This window comes from Dermochelys coriacea, chromosome 26, assembly GCF_009764565.3.
Source record: "Dermochelys coriacea isolate rDerCor1 chromosome 26, rDerCor1.pri.v4, whole genome shotgun sequence".
In the NCBI taxonomy this organism is placed as follows: domain Eukaryota; kingdom Metazoa; phylum Chordata; order Testudines; family Dermochelyidae; genus Dermochelys; species Dermochelys coriacea.
The window spans coordinates 1,925,311-1,947,486 of record NC_050093.1 but is presented as its reverse complement, the minus strand read 5'-3'; the positions used below and the strand labels follow the sequence as shown (position 1 = coordinate 1,947,486).

The window sequence follows — 22,176 nt, the reverse complement described above, 5'->3', positions numbered from 1 at the left end:
TATAGCCTGTCCACGGCTCTGCTTGTACTTCTGTCCTTTTTAAAAAAGGATCTGTATGGTCAAGCTATAGAAAATGAGCACACATTTATGACAATATATTCAAACACCCATAAAAAAAAAATCACTTAGGCACTGTGTACTATTAAGTATAAGGCAAAAGCAAAGCCAGAATTAAGACTGCTTCTCCATGCACTGGTCCTAGTTATAGCAGCACAGCTACAAGATTCTACATTATTTGGAGTTCACTGGCAGTATTTTAAGTCACATGCTTTCCTTTTTTTAAAAACAATGTCAGGCTAATATACAGATGCTCACAGAATATCAACCTGATATGACAACACAACCTACTGTACTGCTAAACATTTTCACTGCATAGCATTTCAACAATTCATTTTAATGGGACTTTTAACAGTCAATAACAAACAAGAAAAGTTTGTGATAAAGTTTTAATGTAGAACAGATATTACAAAACTGGCTTAAATAATTAAACCACTAAAAACAAGTTAAAAGTGAGCCTTCAGGCTGACTGTGTTCCCAGCTTTCACATGATGGACTTTGAAATTGCCAGGAAATGAGATACCTTGATACAAGGGAGTTAACAATTAGCACATTGAGGGTCATTTTATTGCAACAGTCTCAACAGTTCTAATGCTTAAACATTTCCAAAAGTAGCTCTTTGAGATACTCAAATTTAAGTGTCAAACAAGCATCTGAGCAGTTTCAAGGTTGGGGTTTTTTTTGTTTTTGTTTTTTTTAAATAAAATAGTACCAACATGTTACAGACTATGTGGTGTCACCAGTCTGACAAAAGTCTATGAAAGCTAAGAGCTCTTGTAGCTGGTTGTGGGAATGGCTCCAGAGAGAACAGAATCATGTCTGTCACATTTTGGAGCTTTGAAGGGGAAGAGGCTGTACTGCAGGAGGAGATCATCAGGATAACATTTTCAAAAGCACTTAAGTCATTCCTGGAAGTGGGATTTAGACTCCAATGGACACAGACTCCTAAATTACTTGGAGAAATCTGTCATCTCTGAGATGAAATTTTCAAAAGTGCCTCTCTCTCTTTTCTCCACCAAATTCCTTTAAGTTTAGCCTGTGTCTTTTGGAACAGATGGTTTAATCAAGTCCCTAAAAGGGGTTTTCTAATGGAGCCACTGACAGAATTTTTAGTAGAGCTCCTACAGGACACAAATACATTGTTTCATACTTAGTATGTGACGAAAATTCATAGAAACTCCACCATAAAAATGCTATGAACATTTACCATGTACTTGGTGCAGAAAGGAACTGAAGAGAGTTAAAATGTATTCTCTGTCAATTTACTATGGTTTCCTCTAGTTACTTGTTAGTAAGTTATTTAAGTTCCCATGAGTAGAACTGTCCCAAGTTCAATCAAAGATTTACAGTTTCAGCTGAAGCAGTGGTTACCAACTCACATTTGAAACTGGTTTGTTCAAACACCTCTGATATTGCCACAGGCAAGTGAATACATGACACACTGATTTAGGCCCCACACAACATTTCTCTATGCCAAATTTCTATGTACAGTAAACTAAGTTACTAAACAAAAACAAGGTAGATACCCTAATTAGAACTGAGAAAAGCAAAGAATTCACAGTTAAAAGTTGCTACTATGCCTTTGCCCAAGTCCGTTTCCTGGGTACTGCAGGGTCACTTCAGACTAGTAGATAATCCTCTACTATCTACGTGTAATATTTAAACAGCATATAACTTAAGGACAATTCAGAATCTTTTTGCTTTTGTCTAACTGTTGAGATTACATTTTGGAGCTAAACACATCATCATCCAACAGCGCACAAATCACGTCCAGCTACAATCCAAAACGTCACATCAGAATCCCCAGTTTGGACAGCAGATAGCTTCATTTAACAGAGAATCGCAGTGAAGACCTTACATCGAGTTTAAGTCCACCAGAACTATGGAATATGCCTTCACCATGAGAAGTTCTAGGATACCTTCTTTAGCAAGATGTGTGCAAATTTAAAGTGAAGAAAATATGAAGCCAACTGAAAGCAAAATAGTGCTCTGGAGTGAATTCTGAAGATGCAGGTCAAATGATAAAAACAACAACTTGTCCTGAAGTCTTAATTGTCCATTCCATCTGCAGCCAGAGCTGGATCTTCCACTCTTCAGGTGTGCTCAGCCTCCTCCTTGTTCAGAAACAACGAAGCCTGCATGAGTAAGAGCAAAACATACATCTGTCCATCAAATCCAATCCTCTGCCTGGCAAGTTAAAGCAGCCGTGAAATCCAGGCCCATCATCCTCATGCTTGCCTCGAAGTAGAGCAAGACTGCAATCCAGTGTAAGATTTTGTTTTTCCATATCAACTGTTGCACATCCCACCTGAATCCCAGTGGATAATCCCAGACTGGTGTCCCCAGGAATACAGTGTGCAGCGATACAGTGTAAAGGAAAACCAAAATGATCCATTTCCAGTATCTTTATCACATAGTCAGGGAAGGTACTTTCATCCCCCACCCCACCCATCACCGCTACCCCACCTGCTACCACTCCTCTAAGGACTCCAATCATTCTAACATTTATGTTAAGTCCTCAATATTTCCTGAAGCTAATCAGTTCTTGGTGCTTTCAGTTATAACAACTGCACCATGTCCATCAATAGAAATCTCTGTATCTTCATTATTCTTCTCTGCCTTCTTGAACTTTAAACAAGAACTTAAGCGTGTTGTCCAATGTTGCCTGATCACCACAAGCCATTTATTAATCCCCTCCGAGTTCTTCTGAAATAAATCCAGTTTGTAGAGTTGAGTGTCAAGGAGGCTATGTCAGCTCCCTGGTGACCAGACGTTTGTAAAAGCAATGTTGCATCCCCTCCCACTCCCAATCCAGACAATCTGCTATTGGGAACTGCAGAGTGATCATGTTACCATGTAAGAGCTTAAAAGAAAAGGCAAAAGAAAGTACAGAAAGCTACCTTGACGTAACCCCTCGGAAAGAGGCTCACCACCTTAGGTTGCCCCATCTCCCATCCTTTGAGTTATTTCATATCATGAAGTGTGATTAATTTCATTTGCTGTGTTAACTCTGGGGTTGAGGGAAAGAGAAAATAATGGAGGTGTGTTTTATTTTTTATTCCCATCCCTCTAAGACTTTAGCATCTTCAATAGCCAGGCTTGGTCAAAAGAGCATCTGAAACCATCTAAAAAACTATTTTTCCCCTCTCCCTCCATGCTCGGAAGTCAATATGAGAACTTATGTACATCACTACCTTCTAGAAGAAGTACTGATAGTCCTCATCTCCTGCCCATCACCAGTGAAATTTATAATCAGTTAAATCTGACCCTTACTCTATAAGAAAGCATTGTAACTGTGAAAAAAACACCTCTGCCAGATGTCTCATATTCAATGAAGTTGGATTTATTATCGTTTCCTCCACTTAAAGTTTCATGCCTTGTAAATTTAAAGGAACAATTGTGTGTAGGATGAATTCACTTGAAAGTATTAACTTTTTGATACATTTTCTTTCAAGGTACAAACAATAAAAGAGTAGCAGCACTCTCCTCAAACACACTCTTTAATGGCTAGCTCAGTATTTGTCCTGAATTCTACCTTTTTAATGTTCCTTTTTGTCCTGAGACCCCAGCCACGTTGATCGGTTTTTATGATTTCAGCATCTGGATAGAGTCTTTTGGTGAAGCACTGGTTCTGACAGCGCTCTCCTGCTGGGCACACTTGGGGATGACACTCATACTGTAGCATCCTGTTCAGACACTCTGACTCTAGGCCACAGGGGTTCTCATCAGATGGCTTGCAATTACAGCGAGGGATTTCTGACAAATCAGCAACTTGAATCTGAACTTTCCCTATCACCTTGTTGGACTGTGGAACAAAACAAAACAAAACAAAAAAGACACAAGGGATAAATTTGGATTTATGACCATACCAACAGAATTTAGATCAGAACCACTTAAAATCAAGGCCCACTACTGTCAAGGTATTCCAAATGTAGGCAAAAACAACAGCTATTACACACAGCTACTTACATCAGAGGCAGTTGTATTTTTTCTATTCCTCTCTAAAAGGAAGTGTGTCAACTAAGAAAAGGTAACAAGGCAAAATACTTCTCTGAAAATCTAGGACTTTCAGAGGTTGCATCTGGCACTGCTCCACCACTAACAATCAAACATATCAGGTGTTCAGAGAAACCAGCAATGAGGTGTGTAGCACAGAACGTGGGACAGGACTGTTTCAGACTGTACTGTACGTGTACTAGTATGACAACTCTTTTAAGGCATACAAAAATGTAAACTATTATAAAGTACAATGAAATAGATAAGTGCACAACCTGGGGTACTGTGCCCCCAAAGTTGCTGGCAAAAAAAATCTAGACTTTTTTTTAATATCCAGATTTTGAGATTAAGTTCTCACACTAATAGTTTGTTATTTTTCAATGCTAATATAATTTCTTAACGGTAAGTAAGCCCCAAGATTCATTTGAGATGGGTGGGACCCACTTGCAATTATCGAAGTCCTTTGTCTTCAGTAAAATTGACCTTAAACTCAAAGTCCCTTTTACTGATGCTTACACCTTCCTTATAACAATGTAAGGGATTATGGTACTAAACGAGGCAGGCCAGAAGAGATCTTTGAAGGATGGCAGACTGATTATCTGAATTTTCTTCTAAGCCACAATTTGCTTCCCTGTTTAAATCTATAGCTCATTCACACAAAGGAGAGGACTCACTTTAATATGTTTGTACGGTGGGGGTTTTCTTGAATTCCTTTCAATCTCTAGTGCTTCTTTGCTTTCTCTTTGTGCTTTCAGTTCCTGGAAGCGTTTTGCAGCTTCTTCAAGTGCTGTGCAAGGGAGTCCAAAATGGGGAGGAATTAGTATTGACTGCTGCTGCTGCGAGACATTTTTGAAAAGCTAGGAATTCTTTTAGGAAATCTACAAAGAACAAGCTAATAATGAAATGTTACACTACGGCATGAATAAGTTTTAAACCAAGTGGTTTTCAGTAGATATTTAAACACTATGGGGTGGCCCTCTGCATCAGAGCTCAGGTTCCACCTTATAACATCTTTAAGTAAGTGGGGAAGAATTGGGATTGCCTAAAAACAGCACAGAGAGGGAGGAAATTAGACGCTAATAATATTTAGCCTTTATCCAATGGCACTATACAGAGTCTGCAGCTTAACACAGGCACAGACCACTAGCCACATAATTCCCATGCAAGTTAAGTGACGATGTAGAAACAAATATGTGGAAGTTTTGTTATAAACCACGATAAACTTTGTTGAATTTTACCTTTCTTGAAGGTCTTGTTAATACTAGTTTGCCCCTCAGCAAAGCTTTTATCTCCTTCAACATAAGGGAAAACTCTGCCCTGGTGTACCCAATAGTAGTCATGTGAACCGAAGAAAAATACTGGGAAGTCCCCGATATCATGTTTGAGGCCCTGTATGTTGAGAGGCACCGACCTGGGATTGCAGATCTCAGCTGGCCACCACCTGAAAATCAGAAAAGGGTAAACCTTAAACTCTATGAAACAAAGGCCAATTGCTCGGCTTCTCAGTCTGGGAATTCCAAGCTACATTTAGTCCCTAAGATATGTGACTGCAGTGGGTCCTATCCCATTCTCCTTACATAAGCAAAAATTGCCTTTGATTTTACTTGGGAAGTGCCACAAAAAGATGTACATCTTTAAAGTTCTCATGCTCCCAATCCAGGGTACGGCTTTGGGCCTTGTGTAGTATATGAATTTTGGGACTAGCTATCTGGAGAGAGAATCTTTACAACAACTGTCCAGCTGTACTTTACAATACTTTTACTAAAAAACAAATCATTGATAAGGCGATTTAAAAAATATAATTTGAACAGTTACAATCAAACCAAAATTTCAATGCTTGCCAAACATTCAACTTGTTTAGATCCACTGTTTAATGAAAGATTTTTGAAGTTTTTTTTTTTAATGAGGTTTTACAAATCCTGATAGGAGAAGAACAAACATTGTCACTTCTTTTTTCCCCATGGAAATTTTTTTTTTTAAAGGGGTGTGGGGGAAGAGAGTTAATCCTCTCGCAGTACTGGAAATCAATCAACAGCATTCTGCTAATGCATAAGAACCAGAAAGTAAACTGGCCAGCATCATTTCACTGCCCAAGTGAGCAAAGTGAAAGCAGTAAATAGCACTAGTGATGAAAAAGTCATTTGTATTTTTAAAATTCTGTTTAAATATCAGGCATTCCCTTTCACAGACTCAAAATTAGACAAACATGAAAACTCCAGAACATAACATAAGAACAGCCATACTGGGTCAGACTAGTGTCCTGTCTAGCCCAGTGTCCTGTCTTCTGATGATGGCCAGTGCCAGATACTTCAGAAAGAATGTGCAGAACAGGGCAATTATCGAGTGACCCATCCCATCATCCACTCCCTGCTTCTGGCAGTTAGAGGTTTAGGGACACCCAGAGCAGGGGGCTGCATCCCTGACCACCTTGGATAATAGCCACTGATGGACCTATCCTTCATTAACTTATCTAATTCTTTTTTTAACTCAGTTATACTTTTGGCCTTCACAACATCCCCCGGCAATGAGTTCCACAGGTTGACTGTGCATTGGGTGAAGAAGTAGTTCTTTATGTCTGTTTTTTAATTTGCTGCCTATTAGTTTTGTTGAGTGACCCCTGGCTCTTGTGTTACATGAAGGGGTAGACAGCACTTCCTTTTCACATTCTCCACACCAATCATGATTTTATCAACCTCTACGATATCCCTCCTTAGTCGTCTCTTTTCTAGCCGAACAGTCCCAGTGGTTTTACTCTCTCCTCATACAGAAGCTGTTCCATACCCCTCATCATTTTTGTTGTCCTTCTCTGTACTTTTTTCAATTCTAATAAATATTTTCTGAGATGGAGTGACCAAAGCTACATACTGTATTCAACATGTAGATATACCATGGACTGATATAGAGGCATTATGATATTTTCTGTGTTATCTACCTCTGTCCTAATGGTTCCTAACATTGTTCACTTTTTTGACTGCTGCTGCACATTGAGCAGATGTTTTCAGAGAACATCCACAGTGACTCCAAGATCTCTTTCTGGAGTGGTAACAGCTCCTTTAGACCCAAACATTTTGTATATACACCATGAACCAAAGAAAAGCATAGTTGTCTCTGGCTATGTTCACTGAACTGCCCAGGCTACAATTAACTAATACCATTTGTAATGTGATTTGACAATTTCAAGTAAATGGAGTCAGAAACCAAATATGAAGCTATGGGCCAATAGTGGGACCAATTCTGAATATTTTCACAAAGCAATTCAACCTGGAAGAAAATATGAACACTGTAAAAACAAAAAAAACCTCAAAAAAACTAATTTTAGTCTCATTTTCTTATGCTCCATTTGTCCACTGAAGCCAAGGTTTAATTACAAGATCATATTTAAATAACCAATTACATGGATGCATTTCTAGTTTTAAGTTTATCCTGCTGAACATATGTAGCCAGCCTAGGCTAAAATACTAATGTGTTGAATTTAAAGGTAACTAGGCAAGATAAGACTCCACATTGTTTAAAAATAAATTATTATATCCAGGTATTTAATGTATACGTCAGCAACCTGAAGTAGATATTCCAACATTTTCAACCTCTGAGGAACTTGGACCCCTTTTGGGTTGATTCTAGGGAGAGCCAGAACTGGAGATCTGTCAAATGGCGAATATGACAATATGACTACAAGATGTCAGATAGGGAAGGGGGTTCGTAAATTCAGCTATTATTGGAAAGATAGCCCTATGTTCTCAGCAACTGTAGCAAGAGACAGGTCTTTGACTGTACAATAGTTAGTCTTGGATATATTTCACTGATTTGTAACAATTCCCTGGTAGTTTTGTTGTACTTGTGAAAGTCTGGAAATAAAAATTAAAAGCAAGATTGTACCTTACAATAAAAAATGGGATTCTAAAAGATTCCTCCATGGACAACTTGAAACTGCAGTGCCAAAAGCTGTCTAATGTACTTATTCTTTGGTCAGTGTTCTATAGCCAGATCTACATAAGAGGCAAAAAGCCACAGAGGCAGCAAAAAGTGTATCTGAGATGAAAACCCCTAGCAACCTCCCTGCCTTCCTGGTCTTGGGAAATAGAGGACTTTTTATCACCTCCACCAATGTCTGTTAGACTTGCAGCATTTTACTGATCGCATTTATTCGGAGGCACAGGTGGAGACTTGCAAGAATGAGGATCAACAACCGTTTGCATTCCTGCAGAGGCCTTTTATGAATGATCTCTAAAAATAAGTGCAAACTAGGGAGTTTTGATGCCCTAGGTATTTTCTGATCTTCCTCATCAGCAGGACACATTTAGGGAACCCACGGATAGAGCTTGAGTAAGTATTCACCTTAATGCCTAAAAATACATGAGTAGAATTTAATTAAAAAGCCATACAACATCTGACACCATGTTAAATACAGTGTGTACTTTTGGCTCTTGTTTATTAACACTGGGCTGCTCTGGTTGTTTACTGGCATAGCTGCAGGATATAGTAAAAAAACAAAAACTTAAAATAGTTTCCAGTTGTATTCAGTGAACTTGCCTGTAATTTCCAAGCTTGACCCAAACGATCTGCTTGTAACGTAGTTTCTTGCCAGCTTTACAGTCATTGCAATTCCAACATCCTTCTGGCATCTCCATGTTGAGACATTCAGGGTGGAAGGAAGCTGGACAGGACTCGCAGCACAATAACTTCCCACCTTTAAACGAAAACTCACTCATTTTACAGAAATAGGGGGTTTGGTGCTTGTGAGAATTTTTTTTTATTTAATATTTAATTAAATGCATTAAACTTGGATTTATCTCACACCAAACATATGGCAAAAGGAAGGGATCAAGTCAAAGTTACAATGCTGGATTAAAAATAAGTATTTTTCGTATTTTATATATATTTATATGCCTCTTCTCTTTATGTGAAATCATAATTCCTGACTGCATCATATTTTGGAACAAGAAAGCCAATGAATTTTTAAAAATTAGGGCAAGTTGGCATTACATCAGATCCCCCCTACAAGAAACCGTCTTGAAAACTGTATGGCTTTTTTTTTTTTTTTTTTTTTTTTTTAAATCCAGACAGTCTGGCAGTGGCCAACACCTCTTCTTGACAATTAGACAAATTTTGCACTTTTTTGGAATACTTTTTAAACCAACATTGTCATGACTAAATCCCTTAGCAATCAGTTAGTGTGCATAAAAATCAGCCTATAGGTTGATCAATGTTTTTCTGCTTTCAAAGTTACAAGAGAAAAAAAACATTAGAATTGTAATTATAAATCTGTGCATACCCTTCAAAATGAAGGTTTACCAGTGTGAGCACTATAAATTTACTTATATAATGCAGAATGAGATATTACAGAAAGATTTCCCCCTCCCCAAGAGTTCCCTTTGAACACAAAGGGAATCTGATCTCAGAATGTGGTAAACATTACTTTTTTTAAAAAAAAATTTAGACAAAAAAGGTTCTTTTTTGGTTGGCTTGTTTTCTAGCAGATGTGTTTATTATTGTGGGCACTCACAGCACATCTAAACCATTGGCAATACACAAAGAAGCTCATACAATAAACACATTTGCTACAATCTAGATAGAAATGTAATGAACTTTTTAGTCCCAGGGTAAAAAGACTGGGAGAGATTTAAAACAGCATTTTAAGCAATCATCCTCATATCTGAAGTTTGAATTTTTACTTTCAAATGTTCATCAGAAAATCTTGTCCACCTATAGACTTTCAAAACTGTCATTGATTTGATTGTAATATATTGCAAAAAGCATTCCTTAAACAATCAGTGACAAAATCACTTACTATATTTCCTCTGCTAAAAATGTAATAAAATCCAAGCATTTGGACTTTCCTGAGCTCCCCCCGGATGATCAAGTGTTCATTTTTTAACAAATTTTTGTAAAGGTTGTTTCAGAGGAAATACAGACCCAGCAAAAATTACTGAAACAATATCCAACATGGTAAAATGCCAAAGAGATGCGAAAACCAAACAAAAAACAAAAACAAAAAACTCTCAGAGCTAAGCAAGAAAACTTTGCTCTTAGGATGCATTAGTAAGATATTGCTCAAGCTAAGCATACAGGAGGGCTCAAAATAATTTTTGTGGTCAGAAGTTACACAAAATAAAAGCTATCTACATCTAGCAATGATCTAATTTTAAAATGACTGACTGGACACAATTTCTGAACACCCTTTGGAAAATCAAATTTTTGTGGGGATAGAATCTTACAGACACACACAGCTGGATCTGTTTCCATAAATTCCTTTTAAAGCAATAGCATTACCAGCGTAAAGCAATCATTTTTTATTCCTGAAAACGCTTCTGTCCTAATACTATTGTAACTGCCCACCTGCCTGCCTTTCTTGACAGGGCAGAATCCCTGTTTGCTCGAGACGCAGCATCTTCTGCCACTCCAATAAGAAGCATTGTTCCAGGAAGTGAGCAGTCAGTCACATGAGGAGAGAAAGGAGCATCAGTCAGCCTGCACTAACAGAAATGAAATACAAGGCCCCTGGATTGTAACAAAAACGCACCGGGAAAAAGCCATCTGCCTTCCTAAGTCTTCAGTCTTCTTTTGGAATGCCAATATACCAACAAACATTCAAACGGATAAATTCTCTATTCTGACTGTTGCAGGCTCTAAGCAGGCTCCAAAATAGACTTCCTCAGATAAGCAATTTAAGAAGTTTTAAAAGTCATTGAGCTGGCACTGAACTGCAACGATACTAAACTTTATTCACCACCCCTTAGTGTTATAATTATTTAGATTATTCCAATTTTATGGAGACTACCTAGTAGCAGATACGTGATTTAACCTTTTGTGGAGATGGAGAATTTAGTGATATTAATTATTTTAAGCCCTTTTATTATAATAAATATTTTGCCAACAACATGAACACACACTCACAATAATCAATGAGTGAAATTTACTAAAAGCAACAGGTGGTGCTTGACAAGCAAACATTTTTTGTTTGATTTAAAAAAGAAAAGAAAAAACAGGAAAAGCGAAAGTAAACTGAAGAGAAAGAAACTATTTGGTTACCTTTCTCACATTTCTTTTTGGAAGCTGACGAAGGAGGAGGAATCATAGGTAATTTCATCAACTCAGCACGATTTGATTCATTCAGTAGGTAGTGGGACTTATAGGCATATGAACTGAACAGGGGGTCTGAATGATCCTGCACTACCAGCCCTATATGAAACAAACAGAAAGAGATGAGTTGCAATGAAACTACCCATGATTCCATAAAGGAGAAAATAAAATAAATAAAATCAACACCTATTATGCATATATATATATATGTGTGTGTGTTATAAGTTTGAAAGAAAAGATAATATGAAGAAAAAGAAAAGTGTGACAGAAAAGGTTTCTACATCTACTAAAGGAAGAGGTTATGTGTCAGACAGACTGAATCTGAGTGTAAGGAAAACTGAAGAGTAAATAAAAACCATTTCTAAATGAAATTTTATTTGTGCAGTAGTTTTAACTTGCACACTAAAAAAAAAAAGCACCAGAAAAGTACCTGCTGCCAATTCCCTATGAGCCATCCTGCCCCGAAAAGAAAACAGCCAGCCAAATTACAAAATAGCATGACTATATCACTGCATCAGAAACAGTACTGGCAGTAGGGGCTATAAACTGGAGAAATACAGATGGTATATGCAAGTCCCCATATGTTCAATGATTCCACAGCCATGGAACTCACCGCTTGCCAAAGAGTTGGGCTCCAGGATCTCATCTTTAATTTTTTTAAAAAAAATTTACATTGTCTTTCTTGCCCTTACAGTTGTGGAGAAAACCCCAAAAGATGTGTGCCAAACGTGAGCCAACAAACAGAGAGTCTGCAGAGCACCCGAAACAATAGCTGTGAGGTGTGACTTGCCCTACTTATTTCAAGAAAAGCTCCATGGACTCTGCATTTCCACAGCTATGGAATTTTGCCACTATCACTTGATGTTTTGTTTTCTGTCTCCCTGAATTTGCCCCTGCTCTCCAACAGCACAGCAGTTAAGGCCCTAGGAAGATGAAGTGTTGAAGCCAGCTACAAATTCCTCCCTTTCAGCGAAGGAGATTCTGAACTGGGCTGCCTAGACAACAACACTGCAGGAGCTGATGCAAAGGGAATGGAGCCACTGGGATAGCATAGCAAAAAAAACAACCCAAAACCAAAACCAAAAAACCCACCCCTCATTCTTAAAAATAATCAGCAAATTTCAGGTTTACTGAGTATTTCCACTATGAGCCATAGAAGTGCTTGTGTGGGGCAGAGGGGATTGGGAATAAAGAGTATTTCCATGGTGATAAAACAGACTAATACAGCTGTGTCATTTGGTCCCACTGTTGAGGAGTACACCAGGCCCTAGCTACATATAGCTACTAGGTAAATTTTTGATATATTCTGCTAGTGTTTTGATACCTACATTTTCCCATTTTCTAAGACTGCATTGGGTCTAAATACACAACTCTCTCTTCCTAATACTATTTAGCATGTTAAGTGATAGGTATCACTGTTTGCACATGCCACAACAGAACATTTGGAGGACATTTAATTCCTGATTTCTTCCTTACAAGGGATTCTCACAGAGTACCCGCCACCACCCAGAGAATTTCACCAATTCCTCATGCCATGCCACCATCCTGATCAAAGGTGATTTGAAGGAACTCCATTTTGAGCCAGCAATACTGCTGAATGGGCTGATGAAGGCGCACCTTGCACCTCAATCTTTCCACTGGCAGAGCACAATGCTTCTCAATGTCAGCTATCCTGGACAAAAACAAATATTCTCCAAGAGTTGCTACATCCCTACCAAAATACAAAGGGGTTTCATTTAGTGACCAGTTATTTTGTATTTTTTTAAACTTCAATAGACATAGTGAGTACACAGCCATGCCAATGTATTTTAATTTCCATCTGCATGGTGCCGAAAGATTATTTCTATTACTATTAGGAGGTACACCCTTATGTACAGTTCAGGTTCCAGTCACAGGGCTTGTAAGTAGTTCAATTCAGATACATAAATTAGATGTGAAACATATATAAATCACTGTCGAAACAAACTGGTGACAGAATACTTTTTCTGTAACTTACATAACTTACTTTAGAAAGTAGCAGAAGTGCCATATCTGCAACTCCATTCTCTGGTGCAATCACAATACGAGTAAGAAGAAACCTCTTTTCATGCTACTAGGCAACCAATATTCAGATTTGGAAGCCTAGCACCAAATTCTGCTTTCAGTTGTGCATGTCTCCCACTGACTCTTGATGCCAAATGCATGCACAAAACTTCCCACATGTAGGGAACTTACCTAATAGACCCAGAGACTGTCTTTATTTTGTATTTCTATAGTGCCGAGGATATGGTCAGCATGTTAAACAATAATCCCGGAGAGCTTCATATTCATAAACAGAGATGAATACATTTCTGACAATGTTTTATAGGTTTATAAAGAGGTGGGAGGGGAGGTGTAGAACACAAGAGCAGAGATTGACTTCTGAAAGCTGAGCGTGTTCCATATACGTTGTGGTCCTTCACAGAAACAAATACCACATGCTACTAGATAGCTAATTATCCTGGTATTGTAACTTAAAAATGCTGTTTGGTATATTGTAATATTACAAACAAACTACAGCTGCTCTAGAAATGTTAGAGTTCCTCCATTCTAAAAGCCTATCATGGAATTAAACTCAGATCTCATTACAACCACAGCCTTTCATAAACTGAGACTGTCAATATCTAAACTCACTCATGTAAGTAAACTTGTTCCAAGCAATAAATATAGCCCTATGACCTGCCCCATCATTGAAAAAGCAACAACAGCAACAGCAACAACAGGTGAAGAGGCAGTGTCCCAGAGTATGGAATCCCTCATGTAAGTCTTCATAGTGTTAGGCTGAGGCCACTGCTGGCCCTTTTGAAGAGGGATTTCTAATCTGATCTCTCATCAACCAACAATCATTCAGTCACCAATTCTCAGCTGATTCTTCATGAGTAGGATATAAGCTCCTGCAACTGAGACCAAAGTCAGAGTGTTTCCACACAACTAGCATAATTCTTGACGCTCTGGACAGTTTTGTTTTACATATCTCTGCTCTGCTTACAGTAGAATCCATTCAAGAGCTTTACTAATTCTAGGCTGAAAAGATAAAGACAAGCAATTTTTTCCCCATTTTTTTTCCTGGGCACCTGGACATAATTGTTAACTAGAATATTAATATGAGATGAGTGAGATTTGTTTGACATAGGTGTTCAAACTAATGTTTAAAACAAAGTACCTAACCGAGTGGTTCAGTTCATATACAAATGGGTTTTGCTAGTTATAATTCAGAGATCTGAAAACAGAATTTTTGTTTTTAGATTGTGCACTTGTACACACGCTAATGAAGTCAGAATCAAAATAAAACAAAGTAGGGCAAAACACCTATACAGAAATCTACAACTCAGCAATAAAAGAATAAAGATACATGCAACATTCATAAGTTTGTCTGCATGTGTGTATGGTTACGCAACCCCAGCGTGATTCACTTTGCATATTTCCTGTTTAGAAATGCCCCAAAGCACTGAAACAGGCTCATTAAAAGGAAAAGCACTGAACCATGTTGCAAACACTGTTTCACATACTTCGAGAGCCCCTCCCAGGCTCAGCATTCTAAGACTTACTGTTTCCCTCTGAACCTCCGGACGCCATTTCTCTGGAAAAAATTAGATGTATGTAAAAAGGAAAGAACTGTTTTTTACTTTGGAACCTCTGTGACAGCTCCATTTCCTGTACTGTAATTAGAACCAGGAAAAAAAATCCAACTCTGGGACCCCTCTTTTTTTTCCTTTTCTCTAGATCCTGTATCTAGTAATCTGCTCTTGCTCATACAAAACCATCTTTACCACACAAACAAGGCCTCTAACTGCATAGCTGAATACAAACAAGCGGATTCACGATTCATCATGTATTTACACTCCTTTACTGCTGACTGTCAAACAGTTGAAAGACATTGTATTCAGTGTGAACTTTTTGCAGTATTACATATCATGTGTTTTTACATATTACACACACACACACACACACACACACACACACACACACACACACAAAATTACACACAAAAACTCTATATCTAAATTTCACACCAAAAAACATGGTAGAGATATTTTTGCACTGGGATTTTTGACCAAAGTAAATTAAAGCACTGGAATATTTAGTCCTACCTTCTGGCAGAAGTTAAAATAAATAGACTGACTGACAGACTTCTGGGGTCTTCAAAAAAAACACAACACAAACACAACAGGGGAAAAAAATAGCTGTAGCATATGGAAAACTATTTTTTACTGTAATTAGATTTTAACTGATTTAGGTGGTAATTCCTGTAACATTTTTCTAAAAAAATATATTTCTCAAATGGGAGCTGGATGTCAAAACAGGCATTTTCTCGCTTATGAGCGAACCCCATCCACCCACTTAAAAGATGCTCCATTGTTTTCAATTTATAGAGGGTGAAAGCAACCTCTCTTGCTGAAGCAACAGAGAATCAATGTTTACTGATTTGACTTGCAACTGCTGGAATGGGGGAAATCAACATTCACTGTCTTCTCAAATGGCAGCATAGTATGCTTTCTCAGTGCTTCAAAATTGTGTCTGAACACCGAACACACCAAACAAAATGGTATGCGAAAACTCTTGCATGAGAAATAAATTAATATCCTGTGTACTATCCCAGCAGTCAAAAAGGAAGCTTTGAAGCTAACAGAGCGCTCCAAGAGAAAAAATATTTGTGTAAAATACCCCAGCTTTATCATGTAACTGTAGTAATGACCACACCAGACATATAAACTGAAGGGGGAAAAAAAAAAGTAGTGCTCACCTCTTGCACAAACGAAACAAAAGCCTACATTTACAGCTGATGAAGAGTGATTCCTTTTGGAATGGTTGCTACAGATGAGAATGTGAGATGACACAAACAAGCTTCCTGCAGCAATACAGCCATCTCCTGAGTGAAAGGCAACTGGACATCTCAAACATCTCACCATGCGTCCTGTTTAATATAAATGCAAAAAAATGCACTATGTCACAGTGGAATTAGGATAGCATAGAAGACATCACAGACTGCGATACAAGTTTGGTTTTAGTCTAACCAGGATATTAAACATTAACTTCTTCAAAAAAGCAACATGCTGTTTCACTCTGTTAACTCTAATGTTAGATGCAGAACTTCTTTAAGTGAAGACAAGACCCATTTGACTCTAACTAACCTAAAACTGCTTGGTTTGCTTGACCATTTTAGTTCACTTCTAAAGGAAAGGACCTCTTTGGGACAGAACTTCTGTTCTACAGTCCATAGCTATCTGTCTAAGGGTACTTCAGCTTTGAACATCTGACCTTTAACTTACAGCAAACTCCAGAAGTCCAACAGCCAAATAAGTCCAAATGACACAGAAGCTATTCCAGGTGTCCTTAGCACTACTTCTCAAGACGCTGGCTGTTTCACATTACCCCACCAAGACTGACCTGTTTCACAGCAAACCCACTGTATTAGTGACCAAACTGATAATGAATCCGTTCATAATAAATTGATGTCCCATCCCTCCATACTGTATCACATTACGAGTGTAAAGTATCATATTCATCTTCATTTTCTGCTACTTGTCTCATTGTCAGGTATTTTTCAGTTTCCTGGTACTATCCAAATCCAGTTGTGCTCTCACCTTTACTTGCTTTGTGGATATCCTTATCCATTGAGCAGGCAGTACAGCAATGCTGCGGGCAACGGAATCCTCGCGACTCAAAGACAGCAGTGGCAAATTTACGAACGCAGGCTTCATGATAAAATTTACCACAAGCATTGACTGAACAGCGCTTCACATCTTTACCAGGAAGCTTGCAGGAAAAGCATGTGTGCTGTCCTTTTAAGAAAAGGAATAAAACAAACCTCAGCATGAACGCTATCAGTTATTTTCTGAGAGGCAAGTTTGCAAACTTGGCAGAGGAGGAAAAACTCTGAAGTTAATGCAATTCCACCAGTGTAAGCAGAATATCCCTCCCTCACTATAAAACAACAGATTATTACTACTGCACATTTATTAAGGCCCCAATCAGGATGAGGACCCCATTGTGCAGGACAAACAAACAGGAAGACATAGCCCTATCACTGAACAGTTACTAATTTTCCGTTTAAAAGTACTTGCTAAGTGGAGAAGGAGGGACGTTAGCACTGAACTTTATTTATTGTAGAACAGTTCTGCCTCAGTTTGTTCAGCCCGGCATATGATTACTGAAGCTTCTTCCAATCACTGTAATCCATCAGGCTCCTAAACAGAGGTTTTTCCCCACCACTCAAAACACAGTAATGCATTTACCATTTTTACACTCCATGCAGATGAACTTCCCATCAGGTACTGATTTCAGTCCCAGGCATTCCATATGGAAGACTCTACAGCACTCTGCTTCGCATGACACCAGAGACTCACCAGAGCTTTCACAGATCTTAAACAAGCAAATAGCTAGTCAGAGAACAAAGCTGTTGATGGATGTTTAAATTCAAGTGACTAACAGAACCGAAGCAAGGGAAATTAACCAGCTGAAACCTCTACATACTACGACACTACAGCTTCCTGGTTTCTGAATAAGGATAGAGAGTTGGCTGAAGCCACTGACAGAACTGGCAACAGTAAGGCCACTAGAAGCCTCCAGCAGTCATTGAATGTGTTCCCATCCTTTTTGCATCAGCTTAGCAGGATTATTTTGTGGTGCTTTCAGGTTTCTCTTCTCCTGAACATGCATGCAGCAGCGGCTGCCAAACATGCTTTCCCCTCCTAGCCATATATATAAAATCTCAAGCAATTGGCAAGACAATTACAACATTCTCCCTCTGATGCAGACCTTGCCAGTTAGCCAGGTCTATGTCTTATGTAGACTAACATACTGTAATACTCATTTTGTCTTACTCTGAAAGACTGTATGGAATTTTCAAAAAGGGCAGAACAGAGCAACTTGCTTTCTTGCTGATATTACCCAGTATAGGTTGTATTGTATTTTCTATGGACTCAGGCTTATTATAACCTGCAGAACGCCATTTCCATTTTTTTGTAGCGGTGGAGGGGGGTGGGGACACAACACCACACAAACACCTCTGGAGCATTAAACCTACAAAGCCCAGTCATTCCATCATTTTTCAGGATGTTCAATGTCAAATTATGAGATTTAGTCAAAATACAATAGCATAATTTAAAAAGAGTTTCCTACCAGACCAGATTAAAATCAGAATCAGACAGCACATTTTTAGCATATATTTGTTTACAATAATACCATACACTTTCCACCTACCTGACAAACAGTATCCTTCTTATTTGTTCCAGTGGCTCTTCTTGATAAGCTAGAGTCTACTGACTGTACATCAGAAGCATCAGCATCTGCAGTAGCTGATGGGCTGTCTGAATGTTTTCCAAAGCTACCCTATAAAGAAATCAATCCACAACCATTTTTAAATAAACTACTTTAAAGGGCTAACCATGGCATGGAAAAATATTAAGTCAGCACTGATTAAAATAAAAATGCAGTTAATATACATTAAAAGACCATATGAAAGTTATCTGAAAGATTGTGGACCTCAATATATAGTGACAAACAATTTACTGCCCATTTAATAGAGATCCTTTTTCAGCATTGGACCAGCACGGGAAAATATACACTACGATGCCTATGTCCCCCACAACCTACCACTGAAATATTTTTCTCACCATTCCCATAACATTGTACTAGACTTTTTAAAGAGCACAACAATTCTGTTATCTGAATCTGAGTTACTTGCTTATTCAAAACTGCAGCCATCAATAATGCCATTTTTCTGTCAGACATACTGAAATGTATATCTGTGTGCAAATACCACACATTTACCTGCAGATCATTAAGTCCTCTTGAATCAGAGTCAGATGTGTCTCTGTATGCTGAACTAGTCAGTTCTACATCAGTTGAGGCACGACTCCTTTTCTTTAGAGGTTTACAAGAATCTGAAATCTCGCTGGCACCTTAACACAACACACTGAAATTAATCCTAAAATATTGTTTTCATTTTCTTTTTAGATCACATGGAGAAAAATGACAGACATGAAAGATGAAGCCACAAGGCAGGACTTTACAAGCATCTCACTTACTCCAAGAGTTTTAAGTTCAGAACTTTGCCACTAAACATTTCAGTGCTCCAGGGTAAAAAGCAATTCAGCCAATAGCATTCAAATGCCATTAAACAAAACAAAACCTTTTGTCAAACTGCTGGATAGCTCATATATTGGCACAACCTACTGAACTATCACCATTCAGGTAGGAATAAACCAACACCACATCATTTATCTTAAAATATGCCTATGTTCAGACCCCCTCATTTGGTTTTTTATAAGAATCATGTCATGAAAACTTTAAAGCAGACCAAGCGTATACTATTCTCCCAACTATTATTACAAAAAGAGGGCTACAACTCAGAGGAACGAAAGTAGATCAATACAATGGAGTCACTCACAAACATCTGGGAATTACTTGCAGTTCACACAGACTAAAAGCCATCAGTGAAATATAATGAATGGCCTGTAAATGAGGTACTAATAAACAATGTTTGTTTTTAGTCAGCCAAACTCACCTTTCTGTAATCCAGTCTTCACTGCTGTCTGTGGAACCATTTCTACCTGTTTGGACAGAAAAATCTATAGTTAACAGAGGAATTTTTTCCCCTAGTATAAAAAAGAAAAAACATCCAAGTTTAAGTGATTAGCATATCTGAACTCAGATGTAGTCTGGCAGTCGCCTTCTCAGTGTAAGCCTTCTGTCCTGCTGGGATTTAATCCTAGCTGCCTAGGCTGAATACCAGGTGATAAGGCAGCCATATGTTCAATAGCAAGGTCCTTTCCAATCACTCCCTTTGTGCTTGAAGACAATAAGAAAACTTTATCCATGTCCAGTAGGCAGGAGAGGGGTTCATTCCTGTAGCCAACCCTGATGCTGTTGTAAAACCCAACACCTGTTAAGGTAAACTTGTACTTATACAGGTCTGACTCAGGTTAGTGAGACACTTAATGTATTGCCGTTTTAAGGCACTTCCATCAAGCATACACTCTTGAGCTTCTGGGGATATGGACCTTCTCTCTGTATAGAGGGCTGCAAGGCCCATAAAGGTGGGGATGAGGACTCCATATAGAGCATTGCAGAGCTCTATACAGCTGGAAACTCATGTCAGTACAAACTTAAGTAGACAAGTTTGTGATCTTCCAAAAGCACGTCACGTTCTTGGTCCTACATCAGAAGGATGAAATTAGAATTTTTTCTGCCAATATACATGTAATACATGTGAGAATTTGGTGATAAAAAGCATAATTAAAGGAAGAAAGTTGTTTCCTAAGGTCCTGGTTTTAGGCTAAGAATTGCAGGCTTTTATTTCTTTGCAATGTGGTTAACAAAGCATATAGAAACACATTTAGTAAATATTTAAGGATTAATCTAAATTTTTTTAAAAAATATTTTATTTTGTTGTACAATAGGTAAAAACATACAATAGAAGGATTTGTATAGGATACAGTTTGTAATACAAATATAAAATCTAAACAATCACTTGTATTTCTCTATTTCTCACTGTAACAGTAGCATTAACATTTTGTTTTTCCCATTTGTATTCATTCCAGTTATAAATTTAAACCAAGTGGTCACAGATTGAATTTGGGAATCAGTTGCAGAAAACTTGACTTTGGGTAACAAATATTGTTGCATAATTGTAAGAGTTAGTAAGATTTATTTTGAATATAATTTAATACATTCAAAGTTATGTGCATTACAGTGCATCTTTGATTATTTTATTACTTTTAGTCACATACTTTGCCTGAGAAAAGCAATTTAATGTACTATGTTGCTTTAGTTAGCTACATAGTATAAGCAAGCAAAGCTAACCTGGAACCACAATGTTCCTATTGTTGGTTCTTACACCTTTGTTAAATTAAGGAGAATTTGCAAATGCAAAAGGATTTATTTAAAAATAGGGAAATCACAACTTCTCACATCAAGAAGTTAAAGGGCCTATGTGTCAGCTACTTTACATCCAACAGGTTGCCTTTAAAAAAAAAAGGTTTCAGTGACAAACGTTTTTTAGAGTTAAATTTTCTTCTGTCGCTTTGGCAACCCAAACATGGAAGTGTCATACTAGTGCATCAACCAAAAAATGAAACAAAAAAAAAAGATAAGGCCTATTTTCAGCCTTTAAGATGATTGAAGTGCAATAAAATAAAATTAAGTGTAATGGGCAAAGAATAAATTAGGGTGTTTTTTAAAAATATTTATTTTACTCTATTGAATTAAAAAAAACTTTAACATGTGTCCCTTTTTAAAAAAGCCCATTGGAAAAAACTGTATTAAGAAACATTTGTTCTACAAAAGTCTCAGGTTTCAAGGGTGGGTGCCCTTATGGTTTAAATAGAGAAAAAATGATAGTAAGGAAAAGAACCAACAACTCTGACAAACTTGTTAAATAAGTGTATTGAGTTAAATATTTAAGTATGTCACCTGCTCAACTTGCCTACTCATCTCCATTCAGAATTTTTTTTTTTTTTTAAATAAAGCAACAACATTTGTCTGTCTGGCATTCGGATTAAAAGAGTGCCCTGTACATGTTAGTTCTACTTAAGGGGGAGAAAGAAAAAAAAAAAAAATCTAAGATTTGTTTTTTTGTTTATGTCTGCCAACATAAAAGTCAGATTATTCATCTTTAAAATAGATCATTCTTAGAGTCCATTTTCAAAAGTGATCAAATAAATCAGAAAACTTTGAAAAACAAAACCTCAATACAAACCAGCAGCTAAACCAAGAGTAAGAAGAGGAAGGAACCTGGTGGCAATTCCATCAAATAGATATTATTAAAACATAAAATCATTTTGCTCACAACAGAAATCTCAAAGTTAACATGTCAGGTTCATTAGGAGTCTTGCATCATTGAGTTCCCATTATCCAAAGCCTGAACTGATACTGTGAAGATGCCAGTAGCAGAGTCACAGCAATAATGGTACTGACAGGGGGATTTCATGAAGGATAGTCCAAAAAGGAAACTCGATGGGCAAAATGGAGAAAAATAAAAAGGCACCAAATATAAGCCACAACATTTATGAATACAAAATA

At 37.7% G+C, this 22,176-nt stretch overlaps 1 protein-coding gene and 1 long non-coding RNA gene across 12 annotated transcripts in view; one reads left to right on the top strand and one right to left on the bottom strand.

The window, feature by feature from the left end:
• Nucleotides 1-22,176, bottom strand: part of NSD3 (nuclear receptor binding SET domain protein 3) — a 70,467-nt gene that overhangs the window by 10,918 nt on the left and 37,373 nt on the right. For 4 of the 11 annotated variants that reach the window (XR_006277155.1, XM_043503135.1, XM_038384829.2 and 1 more), the window contains 11 exons: nt 19,661-19,706; nt 18,925-19,055; nt 18,355-18,483; nt 17,388-17,514; nt 16,737-16,934; nt 15,896-16,066; nt 11,083-11,232; nt 8,584-8,740; nt 5,292-5,494; nt 4,728-4,840; nt 3,593-3,862 (listed from right to left, as the gene is read on the bottom strand). Coding sequence is in view for 8 of the 11 variants with exons in the window: in XM_043503135.1 (XP_043359070.1) it covers nt 3,593-3,862; nt 4,728-4,840; nt 5,292-5,494; nt 8,584-8,740; nt 11,083-11,232; nt 15,896-16,066; nt 16,737-16,934; nt 17,388-17,514; nt 18,355-18,483; nt 18,925-19,055; nt 19,661-19,706 (1,695 nt within the window). In the remaining 3 variants the exon portion in view is untranslated. Of the gene's footprint in view, nt 1-432; nt 2,193-2,957; nt 3,863-4,727; nt 4,841-5,291; nt 5,495-8,583; nt 8,741-10,389; nt 10,527-11,082; nt 11,233-15,895; nt 16,067-16,736; nt 16,935-17,387; nt 17,515-18,354; nt 18,484-18,924; nt 19,056-19,660; nt 19,707-22,176 lie in introns of those variants that run through there. The other 7 variants (XM_043503137.1, XM_038384832.2, XR_005290311.2 and 4 more) reach the window with 6 other exon arrangements.
• LOC122457564 overlaps nt 1-22,176 on the top strand; it is a 27,277-nt gene extending 5,101 nt beyond the window's left edge. The window contains exons 2-3 of the long non-coding RNA XR_006277165.1: nt 11,828-12,688; nt 19,111-22,176. This is a non-coding gene — a long non-coding RNA (uncharacterized LOC122457564). The remainder of the gene's footprint in view (nt 1-11,827; nt 12,689-19,110) is intronic.